This window comes from Periplaneta americana, chromosome 1 (assembly GCF_040183065.1).
Source record: "Periplaneta americana isolate PAMFEO1 chromosome 1, P.americana_PAMFEO1_priV1, whole genome shotgun sequence".
In the NCBI taxonomy this organism is placed as follows: domain Eukaryota; kingdom Metazoa; phylum Arthropoda; class Insecta; order Blattodea; family Blattidae; genus Periplaneta; species Periplaneta americana.
In genome coordinates, this window is record NC_091117.1 from 79,609,619 (window position 1) to 79,629,083 (window position 19,465).

Here is a 19,465-nt window from a genome sequence, read left to right on the forward strand (position 1 = left end):
TAAAAAATAATGTGTCAATATTAAAAGAGTAAAAAATAATAAAATTTAACTAAAATCCTACATAATTTTCAAAAAATTCATTCATATTATAAAAGGAATTATTTTGTAGCCATCTCTTAATCTGAAGTTTAAATTGTGTTTCATTAAATGCCTTTATATTTGTTGGTAATATACTTTTATTGCAGTAATTGCATAGCTTGATTGTGTTTTTTGCAACCTGACAATGGTATGTGTAATTGATCATTATTTCTGGTTTCATAGCGATGCAGATCTAAGTACTATACTTGTATAATTAGTAATATTCTTGTTTACATACATTAAAAGTTCAAAAATATATAGATTGTAGACTGTCATAATCTTTTCATTTTTGAAAAGAGATCTACATGATAGTCTGGGTGGTGACACTGTTAAAATACGAACTGTCTTTTTCTGCAGTAACAGAATGTTTGGAAGGTCCGAACTATTTCCATATAAAAGTAATCCATATCTAATAACACTTTCAAATAGTGCATAGTAAACTTGTTTTAAATAATGTTTGGGAATCTTGTACATGAGATTTCTCAAGAGATAAATTACTCTAGAAATTCTTTTACATACATAACTGACATGGCTGTTCTACTTTAGTTTAGGATCCAGATAAATACCCAGCATCTTTACAGATTCATTTATCACATTATTTTGGGTTTGTTTCAAACTTAGAATTAACACGTGAGTTTTTTCATCATTAAAAATAAATCCATTAATTGAAAACCACTTTCTTATTTCAGCAAATACAGCTTGCTTCATAAAATCTAACTCAGCAATATTATTATGTGTGATAACAAAGAAACTGATGCCTCCCTAAAAATCGAAACAAACGATTTCATGAGTGTCAACACACTTCTATGAGTGCATGCTGGCAAATCAGGCCAGATTTGGTGCTACTTTAAAAATTCGTAATTGTTTTTCTCAAATCCATTCAGTAGAAAATTAAAACAAAAATCAACAAACTCCTAAACTACTCAGTGAATTTCTCTAATTTTTTTCTAAGAATGCTCATAGATACTGCTGTTAATATCATATTTTTTATCTACTGAAAGTGGTTTTGAAAAAAATTTAAATGTTTCTTAAAAAAAAAAGAAGCCATTTTTACATGTTTCTACAAACCGAATATTTTCTATAAAATCAAAAGCAACAAATATAACATGCTCTATCACAGAGTTTGAAGAAGTGTGAGGACAGAAGAGACAAACATGGTTTTTATCTATCTAGCTTAAACTTATAAAAGGCAATAAATTTCAAAATTGGGCCCATATTCTTACTAACTTTTCTTTACCCAAAATAACCTCAGAAATTGTGCTTGCTGGTATAAATTCGTGAACAATTCTGTATACGAAAACTTCAACATTATAAAGTAAATTTAATTAACATTATAGCTCAGTAACATGCAGGACACTGGCTACTTTACTTACCTGCTGCCTCTTTCTGCATCACCACCTCCACCACTGCCTCCTCCTCCCCCTCCACCACTGCCTCGTCCTTCATTCCGTCTTTTGTCTAATAGTCGCTCTCTCAAATCCTCTAATACACGTTCACCACGTTCATTTGAAATTTTGTCTTTACTTCTGCTTCCTCCATCTGATATTCCTCTGGAATCACGTTCACGACCACTTCCACTGTTACTAACAACATCTCGTTCACGGTCTCTGTCTCTCTCCCGTTCTCGCTCACGTTCTCTTTCTCGTTTACTCTCCCTTGCTGCTGCAGCTGCCTCACGGCGTTCGCTATTGGCACAAAATAGTAACATATTAACAAATATATTATTTTCATGAGAGCCAAGTATTTAGGTACAAACATATTTCGAGGTATAAAATGATGTATCTGTAATTCGAAATACTGTATTGACCCAAATCTAGCATTATGTTTTTTTTAATAGAAATAGCTATATGTTAACTATTAGGTTATGTTCATTTTCGGCTTTATCCTTCTAAATTTTCTAAAGCTCCTTCAGTGGAGAAGTGAAACTCGGAGTGAGACAAGTGGCCAACAGGAGTGGAGCTCACACATTTAGTTTTTCTCAGCCCCATACTCCCTTAAAAGGTCGCGTTTTTGCGTACCTTTTAAATTTTTTTTCCCTCCCATTTCCTTCCTTTCATCCATCTATCCATCCATGCAATCATTCATTCATTCATTCATTCATTCATTCATTCATTCACAGTACTGGTATTATAATCGCAGCCTAGCTCTTTTTAGTGATAAAAGAAATCAATTCTATAGAATATGCGGACTGAAAAGAATGTTAATTCTTGATTATTTTCGTAGTCACACAATTAACAAAATCAAGAAGCAGGTAGCAGAAAGAAACATGATTTAGTCATTTTTTCAAAGTGTTTCAAGTGTTAGACGCCGTTGTTAATAAACCTGTTAAGAATAATCTGATTGGCTATGTATTGTATACTTTTAGTAGAGCCATCGATGTAGCTCAGTCGGCAGACTCGCTGGGCTGCTGATCCAGAGCTGCGTTCGGGCTTGGGTTGGATCCCCCTTTGGTCTTTGGTTTCTTCCGAGGTTTTCCACAGCCGTGGGACTGAAGCCGGATGGTCTATGGCGAGTCCTTGGCATCAACCCCTTTGATTTGATTACCTGGTTGGGTTTTTCCGAGGTTTTCCCCAACCAAAAGGCAAATGATGGGTAATATTTTGGCGATTCCTCGGACCTCACCTCATCTCACTACATCTCGCCAAAATATTGTAAAAAATTGCACAGAATTCCAAAAATTGTAGAAAATTACTAAATTGTAAAACTATAAAAATTTGTAAAAATTGTAATTGTAATACAATAGACTAATTCATATTAGTCGTGTAATATTCAATGAGGTGGGCGAGACCTCATACATATGAATATTTGATGTATTGTAATTGTAATATTGTAAAATTTTGACTTGCTCCACATCTTAAAGCTTCATTGCTCATGTAAGATCTATGGAATAAAATGAATGAATGAATGAATGAATGAATGAATGAATGAATGAATGAATGAATGAATGAATGAATGAATGAATGAATGAATGAATGAACAAAGTATAATGATGTATAAAGGGAACCATGTTTTGATCCCAACAGGCAATTTGAAAAATCTGTGTGTGCAGTTGCTGCTTCGATGGATAATTTCAGCATGGACTATGATTAGCAATAAGCGAATTGTGAACGGTTTCAAAAAGTGTGTTGTTTATGATGACATAGATGGCAGTAAGGATGACATTTTGTGGGAGGATTATTATCAGTCTGAAGGATAATTCAAGAGGAGAAGAAGAAGAAGAAGAAGAAGAAGAAGAAAAGTAGAAGAAGTAGAAAAGTAGAAGAAGTAGAAGAAGAAGAAGAAGAAGAAGAAGAAGAAGATTAGGAGTGATAACCACAAGAAGATACTGCTAAGGACTGAAACTAAAAAGTTCTCACTCATGTCATCTGAACATCAGTTACAATACCACATGATGCCAACATTGCTTTGGTTAATACAACTGTTGTTCTTTAGTCAACTGTCCGAAAACAGATTTGAAACTCATAAGTGACACCAAAACGGAATCACTCATGAAGCAACTAAGCCAGAAGATAATGGGGTAGAGTTGCTAGTTCCTTTCCCCCTTCATTGCATACATTGCTGACTAGTAACATATTACACTAATCAGACTTCAGACGTGTACAAACAATTGTTCTTCCTCTGAAATATATCATCAAGTAAGATGTACTGATAGATGTAGGCCTGCATATCAGCCAGAACCTCAACCAGAATACAACTGTAATGATGATAATTAATACCTACTGAAACTGAAAGTAATAGTGAAATGACTGAGGGTAACAGGAGAATCCTGATAAAAATCCTCAGGAACCTTGACTTTGTCCACCACAAACAAGACTGCAATAACTGGGATTAGAACCTGTGTCCTCAATCAGTGTCAGCTAGTGTACTGTTAAGCAACAGTTCTTAAAACTTCTGTGTACATAGTTCCCTGACAAAAGGCATGATTCCATAATAATCACCAATGAAAAAAATTCTGCGCTGTATCACAGATACATTAGCAAGTAGAATACATCACCCAATTTCGGGATGAAACTACACTTGTGTTCGTTCGAATGTTTTATTTTTGTTTCGAATTGCAAATGGAGAATATGGGTCTATGATAAGAGAAGTAATTAATGAAGAGCATTCAATATAATATATTTTCTCTTCATATAAAATGACATTCCGAAATTAGTTCCAGCCCAACACAAATTTTTCATTATGTTTCACTCGAAGAGTATCATATGTGTCTATTACTTACTTACAAATGGCTTTTAAGGAACCCGAAGGTTCATTGCCACCCTCACATAAGCCCGCCATTGGTCCCTATCCTGTGCAAGATTAATCCAATCTATATCATCATATCCCACCTCCCTCAAATCCATTTTAATATTATCCTCCCATCTACGTCTCGGCCTCCCTAAAGGTCTTTTTCCCTCCGGTCTCCCAACTAACACTCTATATGCATTTCTGGATTCGCCCATACGTGCTACATGCCCTGCCCATCTCAAACGTCTGGATTTAATGTTCCTAATTATGTCAGGTGAAGAATACAATGCGTGCAGTTCTGCGTTGTGTAACTTTCTCCATTCTCCTGTAACTTCATCCATTTCAGCCCCAAATATTTTCCTAAGCACCTTATTCTCAAACACCCTTAACCTATGTTCCTCTCTCAGAGTGAGAGTCCAAGTTTCACAACCATACAGAAGAACCGGTAATATAACTGTTTTATAAATTCTAACTTTCAGGTTTTTGGACAGCAGACTGGATGATAAGAGCTTCTCAACCGAATAATAACACGCATTTCCCATATTTATTCTGCGTTTAATTTCCTCCCAAGTGTCATTTATATTTGTTACTGTTGCTCCAAGATATTTGAATTTTTCCACCTCTTCGAAGGATAAATCTCCAATTTTTATATTTCCATTTCGTGCAATATTCTGGTCATGAGACATAATCATATACTTTGTCTTTTCGGGATTTACTTCCAAACTGATTGCTTTACTTGCTTCAAGTAAAATTTCCGTGTTTTCCCTAATCGTTTGTGGATTTTCTCCTAACATATTCACGTCATCAGCATAGACAAGAAGCTGATGTAACCCATTCAATTCCAAACCCTGCCTGTTATCCTGAACTTTCCTAAAGGCATATTCTAAAGCAGAGTTAAAAAGTAAAGGTGATAGTGCATCTCCCTGCTTTAGCCCACAGTGAATTGGAAAAGGATCAGATAGAAACTGACCTATACGGACTCTGCTGTATGTTTCACTGAGACACATTTTAATTAATCGAACTAGTTTCTTGGGAATACCAAATTCAATAAGAATATCATATAATACTTCCTCTTAACAGAGACATATGCCTTTTTGAAATCTATGAATAACTGATGTACTGTATCCTTATACTCCCATTATCTGTCGAATACAAAAAATCTGAACAATAGTCGATCTATTACGCCTAAAACCGCACTGATGATCCCCAATAATTTCATCTACGTACGGAGTTAATCTTCCCAAAAGAATATTGGACAAAATTTTGTACGACGTCAACAAAAGTGATATTCCTCGAAAGTTACCACAGTTGGTTTCGTCCCCCTTTTTAAAAATAGGTACAATTATGGACTCCTTCCATTGTTCTGGTACAATTTCCTTTTCCCAAATAGCAAGTACAAGTTTATAAATTTCGCTATATAATGTACTTCATATGTGTCTATTATCATTTTAATATTGCAGAACTCGTGATTGCAAATCAAATGAGTGGTCGAACAGGTCTGTAGCTGCTCTCGATGCTGAGATATTAGGGTCGGTCATTCATTCATTTATTCATAATGTTCTGCCAAAGTGCAGGTCTTTCACTGCAAATCCAGCATTTTCCAATCTTTCCTATTTTCTCCCTTCCTCTTTGTCTCCTCATATGATCCATATATCTTAATGTCCTCTATCATCTGATATCTTCTTCTGCCCCAAACTTTTCTCCCATTCACCATTCCTTTCAGTGTATCCTTCAGAAGGCAGTTTCTTTTCAACCAGTGACCCAGCCAATTTCTTTTCCTCTTTCTGATCAGTTTTAGCATTATTCTTTCTTCATCCACTCTTTCCAACACAGCTTCATATATTAGGGTCAGTCCATGTTAAATCAACACACTTCTGAACCATCTTAGATTACAATGAAATTTTTATCAGCTGTTGTCCATGGAAAGGAAAGTAAAAATGTAAAACATCTAAAGTGTAATATAAAATATTTTTTGACTTATCAGTTATTGAAAATTAGAAAAAACAGTAAAACTTGATATGTAAGGTATAAGAAAATGTTTATAGTTATTCAATAACTGAAGTTAAAGAAATGAACTAAGCTTATGTCTTACTTTAAAGCTTAAAAAATTACCTTTGGTTCTATATATGATCAACAATGCTATGACCCTGAATACTGTTCAAGGTCGTAGCATATATTATTTAACCTTGAAATATTAAAAAATGAACAATTTTAAAATTAAAAAATATATATATATATATGTTGTTGGTCTACATAACCTTTAAATATCCTGTTAAGTTTCATTTTGAAACTGCAGAAACTTGTGGAGTTATCGACTAAGATGTTTCACATATAATAATAATAATAATAATAATAATAATAATAATAATAATAATAATAATAATAATATTAATAATAATAATAATAATAATAATAGTTTATTTAACAGCATTGCTAATTTTATACGCAACAATGGCACCCTCATGTGAAAGGAGATGGAGTCATTGGGCGTCGTCACACAAGTTAAATTGGTCCATTGCCTAACAGCTAACAACATTAGTATTAGGCAGTGGCTCATAGTCTTGTTACAGTAAGCATTTTAAATTCCGCCATTTTTTCTTTCACCATGGTTCAGGGAAAGATGTATTCTAATCAATTATTATTTTTATAAAGTGAATGAACAAACATATTCCTAGGCTACAATGTTCAGTAAATAATAAAAAAAATATAGGCCTATTCTAATTTAGCCATGCACTACTTTTCACGCACATTTTTGGTGCATGACGTGAGATGTGGCAATCACACTGTTCTACAACACAGTTGAGGATTGTTGTTAATTGTCATAGGCCTACACTCTATTCCAAAGAAGAGTGAAGCCAATTTTTTGTTTACTTGTGTAGCAAACAAGCAATTCAATTATAGAAGTATTTCAATCTATACAAAACTTTTTTTCAGCTGAGTGACCACATTATAATTCAATTTATATTAAATTCATGAAACATCAGTTTCTTGCTAAAAATTAGTGAATAAGTATAATCTGATTATAATTTATTATTGTACCAATAAATTATTTACACTTCTCTTACCGATGATGCCTTTTCTCTCTTATATGTTCCTCTCTATGCTCCCTATGTTCACGAGTTCGATGATGTCCCTTCCTATGGGAAGTTGACTCTGGTTTTCCATGTATCTGTATAAACATTACAAGGCACTGAAAATCTAGATGCATTAGCATTAATTAAAAATATAATATTACAAAAATTTCAGTAGAGCAACTCAAAGGAGTGGAAATTGAAACTGTAATGAATAAGTATTGTATTGTATGACTAGGCCTAGCTCAAACGGCATATACCAGTAAGGAAAAAAATCACCTCACTATAAATGAAGATAGTGCAAATATTGATTGTACAAAATACAAATTGGCTGAACTAGAGAATAGGCACTTCTCTTCCTACCCGCTTATATACTTTCAACTTGTTCCTCAGTCATACCAAGATAACTATGATGACATTGGGAAAGTTTCATGCTTGTGTGCACTCGAATTTTTAATATTACAAGTGTTGATATCACGACACGCGTCTTTCATGTCTTGCATATACGAATTTGTGACAGGTTAGGTTATGTTAGTATAGGCTTTTGATATGCCTTCCATATACGAATCTGTGACAGGTTAGGTTAGGTTAGTTTAGGCTTTTGTTATGCCTTGCATATACGAATCTGTGACAGGTTAGGTTAGGATAAGATTAGTTTAGGCTTTTGGTATGACTTGCATATGCTGAAAATTGTCTAAGAATGTGCCCTTTTTTGCTGTCCGGCTTCCTTTCGTAACACCATTACTTATAAAGAGTTATCAAAAATGTCAGACTTTATGATCGAAAAGGTAAGAATGTCTTTATTAAGTTAGGTTAACTTAGCTTAGATGACGTCAAGGCCTTCTATTCCGGCGGTCTACGAGAGAATGAAGATGACAGCAATTGAGTGCAGAATTTTCAAGTGCTGTGCAAAGGCTGGTGATTTTTTTAGTGACGCTGTCAGTACTGGTCAGTGAGGAGCTATTATAAAATGATGTACAAACGAAATCATTACGAAAACTGCGTTTTCTCCATTACTATTGGTTCTGTTTCACTATTTTTGAGTGCTTATTCCATTAATACAAGTTACGCGTTCTTTACATTAGGCTACATTGTAACTTGTCGTGTGTTTTATATCCTACGTTTCATTCTTTCTCTAGAAATCACAACATATTCACCTCCTTTAAGACGCATCTCCCTTTTCAAATTGATTTACTACATTTTCTAACAATTTTTCTTTCTCCAAATATATCCCCATAAAATCCTTACATTATTAATTCCATCGTCATAAAAAAAAACCCGTTATAGGCCTATATTCATCCCGATTTTCACTTCTAAAATCACCAGAAGTATCTGTGCGCTAGTTCCTTCTAAAGATTATTACAATAGACCTATATCTGGTACAGCTACATAGGCTTTATAACTCTCGACACTTAAGTGTGTTGATTTCCTTTTACTAGGCCTACACTATATTTTCTTTTAGAAGAAATAAATAACCTAGGCCTATGCCTAGGCACATCTCTCTTTTCTCTTTCACAGAGATCGTAGCCAATATTGAATATCTAATCATAACAATATAAAATAACTTACATGTTCTCGTCGATTATTGTCCCTGTCTGAATGTTTATCCCGTTTATTACTACTACTGCGTGATGAGCTTGTCTTGTGGTGATGTACCACAGATGCTTGTGGCGGTTTGATGTCTAACGAATCAGCTGTATCATCTGCATCCTCCTCCTCTTCTGACATACTAGAAAAATTAAATATACACTATGAATTCCACTCATTTATATTCGTATCGTAAAAAATACGCTTAGTTCGTAATTCACATTATTTTCACAACATAACATAACCTAACGCACCTAAATGCCGTATCGTCTTTAGAAAGCTGTATTGGTGAATGTTTATGCGGACTTTTTGTAATTTCACCATCCTCACTTTGATCTTCTACTTCCATCTCCGAAACATCATATTCTGACATGTTTTCACGTCTAGCTATTTAAGAAAAGCACGAAAACATATTAAAGAGAAACCACAAACCATAAACCCACATAAACGTCCATGATGAGCTTATAGAAAACAAAACATGGCATAAATACAAACAACATAGAAACAAAATCATATTATTTAATATTTGTTCTCTAAACCGTGTGTATTAATTTCTTATTTTCAACGTAAAAATAATATTTATCTAGGTATTAGAGAGAGTGAATGGATTCAAATATGATCGCGGCTTACGAAAACTTGTTAATGAAAATTACGCTGCTACGTGTAAAGTTGGCTATACTATCTGTCATCCTCCCCTATCTGTAGACCTTACATGAATGGTTCAGATACGGAATTACATAAATACATTAAACAATCCTAAGATCACTCAAAGAAGAAATGGCAGAGAAATGGAGGCAAAAGATAATTTTAACATATTGTCGGTGAAGAAACAACACCCCGGAACAAACAAAATGCAAATTTTACAGGACAGACAAAGAACCGTAATATATATATTTTTTTAATAATCACTTCCGCGATGTGAAATTCGACATGGCATTAGTAAATAACGCTAAAAATGTGTACAGTATCCGAAAATAAAATTATATTATAATTTTAAGTTATTTATGTTAGATGGTATTAGAATGTTAACTGTGACTATTTACTTACTGTATGTCAGTTAGGTGGTAAAATTGCACTGAAGTCGTTTTCACTTAATTTTCAATGATAGGAAATATTTAAAGTACTTTTTAGATAATTAAAACGATCAGTATGATGTAATTATAGTTACGTTTATTATTTTGTGAAACGTGTTATTGAATTACAGTGTTGTTTTTCAAGATTGTCATACGACATAAAAGAAAATATACTTTGCTTATACCGTAAACAAATTACACATAACCAGAGACCGGAACTTTGGCAGAATGCCTTTTTAAATCTGTTAAATCTATCTTCATTCTGAAAGTAAATCTGTACGAATTATATCCCTGTGATTGAAAAGTCACAGTTTTATGTTGCCCTTTTCTGCCTTTCTTTTAATATAAATGCCTAATTTACAAAATAAATGTTTTTTTCTTTATTTGATTATTTATCTATCATTTATTAATTCATTATTAAAAATTGCCTACAGGTATATTTTAATGTATCTCTATAACCGCTACAATGAAAGTAACTTCACCGAATGTATATTATTGTCTTTCAGTCAGTTCACAATATAAAGAAGTCAGTTCATATTCCCTTTGCAACAATGAGTGCTGCCTGCAAAAATGTATAACAGTAAGCGTTTTAATCATCGCTTTTGTTTATTTGACAAGGCAACAATGAGTACGGGTCTAACGTTATTTTTCTTTCAGTTTTCATTCCGACGTTGTTGTAGCTAGCAGCAAGATGCCGAAATTCAGTGTTCCTTTACGCAGTAAATCGCTAAGTTACGTTAATACTTTTGGATTCGACGTATTTTGTACTGACGGAAAAGTACTTACATACAAAATATGTGTGCAGTCAGTGAACTACGAAATAGTAATATGCGTTACAAGAGCGGTATGTTGAAGTTTTCATGTTCGAGGAAAAGTTTGAAAAAGCGAAACGTAGTTGAGCTTTTTTAATTTCCGAGAATTGAAAGAAAACATACCGCTCGTGTATCGTACATTATTTTGTGCGAAGATCGTTTATTACATACCTGAAAGAGGAATTTCTAATTAGTTTCAATGAAATCTCCATTTTGGTTTCTGTTCAATGACGGCAATTTTGGGAAACAAAAATATCTATCTTCAACATTGTTGCTTTAAAATGTTTTCTGTGTTTACTATACTCCAGCAGGCCGTGATATACGTCTGTCTTTTTTTTCCCCCCCAGTCTATAAATGCGAACTTAAAACAAACGGCTTCCTTAATGTTACATGTATCACGAAATGCAGTAACTTTGGAGGAGTTGTAGAGTTTACTTAATTTTTGCAAATATTTAAAAACAATAATTAACAGTGCAATTTAGGTGAAATTGCAGTGGTAAGTTTCCAATTTATAATTATTACTATATTGAACGTCTCTAAAAATAATATGTTAAAAGCCTAAAGCAGTAAAATCAATATGTCACTTAAGCGGTAAGAAGAGGGAAATTGTTATGTGTGTTCGGTTGGGAATACTGAATGTGGAATTTTAGACTTACCGCGGGTGTTGGTTTTGTGCGGAAACCAAGCAAATACGCACGATCTCGCACAAAGAAATATTTCATATCGCAACATATCAGTACAACCAAACACAAAAAATGCACTTTTCAAGGGTACTGGGAAGAAGATTTCTTTGGTTCCAACAGTAATTGCAACATCAAGTTGAAAATCTCAATTTGCATTCGACTTATGTAAAACTTTTCTTGCTGCCGAAATCTCTTTGTGGAAAGTGCAAGGTTTTTGTAATTGCCTTTCATTGCGTATTTTAGCTATTTATAATGCCTTTTTGCCCGCCTATTTTAATGATTCATAATGCCTAAACTTCTAATAGAATGCATAGCATTGCGGTGCCACCGCGAAACACGGCAAATATGACCTTAGAGGATAAAAAGAATATATGACAGGACCTCCATTACCGGACCTGACACTGGCATCCAAGATGGCGGCCGGAAGAGGGCTTTCGTAGATTGTAGTGAGTTAAAAGAAATACGGCATCGATGAGATTATTTTAACAAAACTCTAAATGAAACAATAAATAGTAAAGTTGCTTACCTACATAAATGAACATAGTACATTCAGTAACATAAAAATATGCCTACATATACACCAATAATAAAAGAAAACAACTGATTAAAAGCTTCAATATGTTATTATTATATTAAGCCTAGGCCTATAGTCTATGTTTTTATATATGAATATTGGCAATTGACCAATTAACTCTTGTAAAATTCAGATTTGTGAGGAAATAGTAGGATCTCCTATATTACCGGGCCTGACACTGGAATCCAAGATGGCGGCCGGAAGAGGACTTTCGTAGATTGCAATCGGTTAAAATAAATACGGCATCCACGACATTATTTTAACAAAATTCTCAATGAACCAAGCGCCTACCGTTGTAAAAATTCGTCTGCTTACAACGTGTATACGGAGGTAGAGCTACGAAAAAAAAAAATGCCTTTTGTGTGTGCTGCTTATAGCTGCAATATCAAAAGGAAAAAGACAACTGATATATCACATTTTTAGTAAATTTTATTAAGTTAAGCCCATAGTTTTGTTAATTTGCAGAATTTTTTTTTCATGTGTCAATGTGTAACAAAGCCCAGCATACATACCGTGTGTACTGCAGTAATTTTTCTTTTCTTGCAGATTCTCTTAAAAAAAAATTAAAAAAAAAAAAGGAACTGGTGAAACAGCGCGTAATATGAATTGAGACAAATTGTGCCCCTCCGACTATACATAGCTTTTTATATTCACGACACTTCTTGTGTCTTTCCTTACTTCTTATAGAAGATGATGTGCTGTAGCTTATAAAAAGTAGGCCTATTTCGAAGACAAACGATAAACCAAATAAATGGTTCACTAGTAAGACTTAATGGACTTAAACTGAATACGGATAAAACCAGTATGCGACAATTCCGTTTCAAACCCAGTGAACAACTAATAGCAATAACATATTAAAATTGTATCTCGACACTCGCATCCAAAATTCCGCAGAACTCTCCGGTAGGCAGTATTGTTGTTAATATTTTGACTGAAAGGACATAAAAGAACAATTGAGCACCCACGCGCAATAATGGGGTAAGCATGAATGTATTTCGTACAGTAGCTATTTACACCATTATTGCATGTGGGTGCTCAATTATACACTAAACTACTACTACTACTACTAATAATAATAATCTGTGGTGCCACAGCCCTTGAAGGCCTAGACAGACCAGTCGGCTGTTGGCCTCCCGTTCACATTTCGATAATTATGCACTACTGTTAACAAACAAAAAGCAAAGCGTGTTTGGTCATGTTTTATCCAAGTTACAAGTTTGGAGGTAAAGATTGTTTACTACAGCTAGGGCCTACTTTCATTCTATATCTTATGGTAAAATAAATAGTTTTGCAACGTGTAGAGACTGGGAAAACAATTTAGGAAGTGCATTGTGATATAACTGTAAGTTGGGTTACTGAGCATGTGCAATGTGTTATAACTAGACATCGGATTTTTAGGCGCCTAAAATAAGCTCAAAATTTGTAAAATTAGGCTCTATTTTAATGAAAATAGGCATTTTAGGCACATCAAGGTATCATACTTATTTCTTTCACTGAAATTTTTAGTTATATACTAAAATACGCACAAAAAGTATGTTTAAACATTAAAAAAGAATACTATATTATATTTATAAACAGAGCTGCACAAATTTAATATATTGAAACTAATGAAATAATGATTATTGATATCAAGATTACTCATTTTAAGTTATTGAAATTCAGTTCCATGCTCAGACTTTATTATAATTATCTGCACAGTACACCACCAGAATTTTTTCTAAATTCTCCACAGTTAACCTTTGCCTTTTGTCACTGAGAATCATTTTGAAAGCAGAAAAACTTCTTTCAACCGAAACTGATGTGAGAGGCGCAAATTTTAAATTAGGTGCAATAGAAACATCAGTACTTACTGGAACATTTACACTTTTCCCCGATATCACTCTTGATACTTTTTCCAACAATGAAAATCCTACATTCTTATTTAATACGTTGTCCCACTTATTTTTAACTTTTTTCCCAGTTTCGCCCAAAACAGAATGTATGTTCACTTGAGCTTCCTTTAATATTGCTATTTGGCTACAAAGAGATTGTTTTTCACGTTCTAATTGTTCAATGCTTGCAGGTATGAAAGAAAAGTTTGATGTTATGTAGGCAATATCGTTTTTCATTCGTGAGTCATTCAGACAATCTTTCACTGCTTTCACACACGCTGCACTATCAGTTTCAGGTAATTTATCAATAACTGTGACCACTTCTTTAAAATACTTAGAATAATACACCACTGACTGAATCCAGGTTCCCCATCGTGTAACAACCGGCTGAGGTGGGAGTGGGATATCTGGAAAGTTCTCTCTGAATATTGAAATCCTGGATGGGGCTTTACAAAAACATTTTTTTGTGTTAGAAATAAACGACTTGACAAGAGGAAATTCATTCCGGATTGTTTCAGAAACCCTGTGAAGGCCATGTGCTAGACAGGTTACATGCGTGAGGTTAGGATAAAATGTTTTAAGAAGTGGAGCTGCAGCAACCATGTATGAGGCAGCATCAGTACAAAACAACAGAACTTTAGAATCGTCTATATTACCTGAGTATAAAGACTGTAGGCCTTTATTTACAAAATAAGCAATGGCTTGGCTATTCACTTTCGAAAGTTCCTTAACACATACGAGGTGTGGAATCGAAGGTCCATCAGGACTAAGTTTTCCTACTACCATATTTGCTATATACCTATTCATAGGACCTGAGGTTTCATCCACAGAGACCCATATGTAAGAATCACCTATATCCTCCCGAATGGAAGCTAAAGTTTCATTGTATATTCTGTCTAAGTAATTTTTTCTTAGGGTCGACTCAGATGGGATATTTTGTTTGCAGTATTTTTGTAAAAACTGTCTTAAAACCGGATTTTCAATTGCATTCCAGGGAATGTTAGCAGCAACAAACGCTCTGGTTAAATCAGCATAGAAATTGCTGCTGAGATTGGATGAAGTAGGCTGTGTTAGTAAAGTTTGTTGCAGTTGATTTTTCTGCTGAGCTTTAGCCTTATGAGCCGCTCCTTGCACATGCTGCTTTAGGTGGCACTTCTTTTCTTGCGAAATCTAAAAATGTAAAGTAAACTGAATTAAAATAAAATCCTAATTGTTGTATTGCCGTATTTCTATCACAAAGTTAGTGGGTTCGAACAATCAAAATTTTAATGACCTGCAAATACTTTAACTATCGGAATTTAAAAGGTTAAAGTGTAGTGGTCTTAAAAAGAATTATACCTCAGGATAGCTCAGTCAATGTATAAATATTATAGGCCTACTCATTAAAATTAATAGAATTTATATATTTCAACTGTTGTTACATACCTGTTTGCTACAAATCTTGCAGAATATTATTTTTCCATCATAAGTGAATTCTGAATATTCTGTTAGCCATTGCCGGATCAATGTAGATTTTGCACTTATATTTTTCGGCATTATCGTGTTAAACTTCACAGGAAAACGTCCTACCGCTCAAAACTTCTCAACACAAATAAGGTGAGGGAAAGAGCAACTGTTAACGAGCATTCAAATGAACTGTTGTTATTGAGATTCAATTGGACAAAAATACAAAGTTCCACTTATTGTTGCATTTCCTGGTAGTGTTAACACTAGGAGGGCCATTCTTTTAAATATTTTGTAACGGTTTACCCTACTAATTCGCAGTTTTACGACTTTTCATAAATATTTCAAAAACACTCTTTCTCCAAAAATTGTGATTTTATGACACTCTGAAGGGCAGTACAGCTAATCGGTTTCAGACCGAAAACGGTCATTTTTATAGTATAGTATATCTCTGAATCGGTAGCAGCACATGTTGTGATTGTTGCCTGCTTCAAAACTAAGGTTGGTTCTTTGTCGGCATTTATTCCTCCAAACATGTTAAATTAGGTGAAATCTATTGCGAGTGTCGTGAGATTCAAAACATTTTGTTTCCTTCATCAATGATTTCATGGCCGGTGTGAAGCAAACTTTCCACTTTTTAAATGCCTTAAATTTCGCAGTGAATGCATGTATAAATTATAAAAAGTAAGAATAAAATGCGAAATTTTACAGTGAGTTAGGCATTTTTAGGCGAATATTAACAAATTAGGCTCTAATAACTGTTTTAGGGCATTTTAGGGCACTATAAAACTCTTTGATACCTTTCAATTTCCATGAAACACAAATATTAATAATTATTTTTACTTTTCTCCTAAAGAAACAAAATAGGCATTTGCCCTAGAATCCGATGTCTGGTTATAACAGTAACTTGATATAATAAGCATGCGCAGTGTGTTATAACTGTAATTTGGGATGCTGAGCATGCACAGTGTGTTATAACTGTAAAATTGGGTATTGAGCATGCACAGTATGTTAAAAGTGGAACTTAGAATACCGAGCATGCTTAGTGTGTTATAGGTAAGTTGGGATAGTGAGCATGCACAGTGTTTTATGACTGTAATTTGGAATACTGAGCATACACAGTGTATTATAACAGTAACATGAGATACTGACCATGAACAGTGTGTTATAGCTGTATATCCTAGGTAACTGAGCATGAGCAGTGTGTTATAATTGTAACTTGGTATACTGAGCATGCACAATATAATATAACTGTAAAATTGGATAATGAGAGTGAGCAGTGTGTTAAAACTGGAACTTTGAAAACTGTGCATGCACAGTAAGTTATAAAGTAATTTTTCTCGATTTAAAGGTGATTATAAAAGTAAGTTGAGATACTGAGGATGCACAGGGTGTTATAACTGGAACTTTGAATACTGAGCATGCACAATGTGTTATAAAAGTAACTTCGGATACTGACCATGTGCAGTGTGTTACAATTGTAACATAGAATACTGAGCACGCACAGTGTGTTGTAACTTTAACTTGGGACATTGAACATGCGCAGTGTGTTAAAACTGGACCTTGGAATACTGAGCATGTGCACGGTGTTAAAACAGTAATTTGAGATAATGAGCATGCGCAGTGTGCTATAACTGTAACTTGGAATACTGAGCTTGCGCAATATGTTATAATTGTAACTTGGGATAGTGAGCATGCGCAGTGGGACATACCTGTAACTTGGGATAGTGAGCATGCGCAGTGGGACATAACTGTAACTTGGGATAGTGAGCACGCGCAGTGGGACATAACTGTAACTTGGGATAGTGAGCATGCGCAGTGGGACATAACTGTAACTTGGGATAGTGAGCATGCGCAGTGGGACATAACTGTAACTTGGGATAGTGAGCATGCGCAGTGGGACATAACTGTAACTTGGGATAGTGAGCATGCACAGTGGGACATAACTGTAACTTGGGATAGTGAGCATGCGCAGTGGGACATAACTGTAACTTGGGATAGTGAGCATGCGCAGTGGGACATAACTGTAACTTGGGATAGTGAGCATGCGCAGTGGGACATAACTGTAACTTGGGATAGTGAGCATGCGCAGTGGGACATAACTGTAACTTGGGATAGTGAGCATGCGCAGTGGGACATAACTGTAACTTGGGATAGTGAGCATGCGCAGTGGGACATAACTGTAACTTGGGATAGTGAGCATGCACAGTGGGACATAACTGTAACTTGGGATAGTGAGCATGCGCAGTGGGACATAACTGTAACTTGGGATAGTGAGCATGCGCAGTGGGACATAACTGTAACTTGGGATAGTGAGCATGCGCAGTGGGACATACCTGTAACTTGGGATAGTGAGCATGCGCAGTGGGACATAACTGTAACTTGGGATAGTGAGCATGTGCAGTGGGACATAACTGTAACTTGGGATAGTGAGCATGCACAGTGGGACATAACTGTAACTTGGGATAGTAAGCATGCGCAGTGGGACATAACTGTAACTTGGGATAGTGAGCATGCGCAGTGGGACATAACTGTAACTTGGGATAGTGAGCATGCACAGTGGGACATAACTGTAACTTGGGATAGTGAGCATGCGCAGTGGGACATAACTGTAACTTGGGATAGTGAGCATGCGCAGTGGGACATAACTGTAACTTGGGATAGTGAGCACGCGCAGTGGGACATAACTGTAACTTGGGATAGTTAGCATGCGCAGTGGGACATAACTGTAACTTGGGATAGTGAGCATGCACAGTGGGACATAACTGTAACTTGGGATAGTGAGCATGCGCAGTGGGACATAACTGTAACTTGGGATAGTGAGCATGCGCAGTGGGACATAACTGTAACTTGGGATAGTGAGCATGCGCAGTGGGACATACCTGTAACTTGGGATAGTGAGCATGCGCAGTGGGACATAACTGTAACTTGGGATAGTGAGCATGCACAGTGGGACATAACTGTAACTTGGGATAGTGAGCATGCGCAGTGGGACATAACTGTAACTTGGGATAGTGAGCACGCGCAGTGGGACATAACTGTAACTTGGGATAGTGAGCATGCACAGTGGGACATAACTGTAACTTGGGATAGTGAGCATGCGCAGTGGGACATAACTGTAACTTGGGATAGTGAGCATGCGCAGTGGGACATAACTGTAACTTGGGATAGTGAGCATGCACAGTGGGACATAACTGTAACTTGGGATAGTGAGCATGCGCAGTGGGACATAACTGTAACTTGGGATAGTGAGCATGCGCAGTGGGACATAACTGTAACTTGGGATAGTGAGCACGCGCAGTGGGACATAACTGTAACTTGGGATAGTTAGCATGCGCAGTGGGACATTTCTGTAACTTGGGATAGTGAGCATGCGCAGTGGGACATAACTGTAACTTGGGATAGTGAGCATGCGCAGTGGGACATAACTGTAACTTGGGATAGTGAGCATGTGCAGTGGGACATAACTGTAACTTGGGATAGTGAGCATGCGCAGTGGGACATACCTGTAACTTGGGATAGTGAGCATGCGCAGTGGGACATAACTGTAACTTGGGATAGTGAGCATGCGCAGTGGGACATAACTGTAACTTGGGATAGTGAGCATGTGCAGTGGGACATAACTGTAACTTGGGATAGTGAGCATGTGCAGTGGGACATACCTGTAACTTGGGATAGTGAGCATGCGCAGTGGGACATAACTGTAACTTGGGATAGTGAGCATGCGCAGTGGGACATAACTGTAACTTGGGATAGTGAGCATGTGCAGTGGGACATAACTGTAACTTGGGATACCGAGCATGCGAAGTGTGTTAAATCTGAAACTTGGTATACTGAGCAAGCACAATGTGTTATAACAGGAATTTGGGATACTGAGCATTCGGAGTGTGTTATAACTGCAACTTGGGATACTGAGCATGAACAATGTGTTAAACCTGGAACTTGGGATACTCAGCATGAGCAGTGTGTTGTAACTGTAGCTTGGGATACTGAGCATACGCAGTATGTTAAAACTGAAAATTTGAAAACTGAGCATGCGCAGTGTG

At 35.7% G+C, this 19,465-nt stretch overlaps 1 protein-coding gene across 4 annotated transcripts in view; it reads right to left on the bottom strand.

The window, feature by feature from the left end:
* Positions 1-9,477, bottom strand: part of LOC138697183 (cyclin-dependent kinase 11B-like) — a 110,832-nt gene extending 101,355 nt beyond the window's left edge. The window contains exons 1-4 of one of the 4 annotated variants that reach the window (XM_069822753.1): positions 9,218-9,477; positions 8,946-9,105; positions 7,371-7,474; positions 1,452-1,763 (exon numbers count right to left, since the gene is read on the bottom strand). In XM_069822753.1, the coding sequence (XP_069678854.1) occupies positions 1,452-1,763; positions 7,371-7,474; positions 8,946-9,105; positions 9,218-9,336 (695 nt within the window). In that variant the 5' untranslated portion in view covers positions 9,337-9,477. The remainder of the gene's footprint in view (positions 1-1,451; positions 1,764-7,370; positions 7,475-8,945; positions 9,106-9,217) is intronic. The other 3 variants (XM_069822763.1, XM_069822761.1, XM_069822764.1) reach the window with 3 other exon arrangements.
* Positions 9,478-19,465: the final 9,988 nt, after the last annotated feature.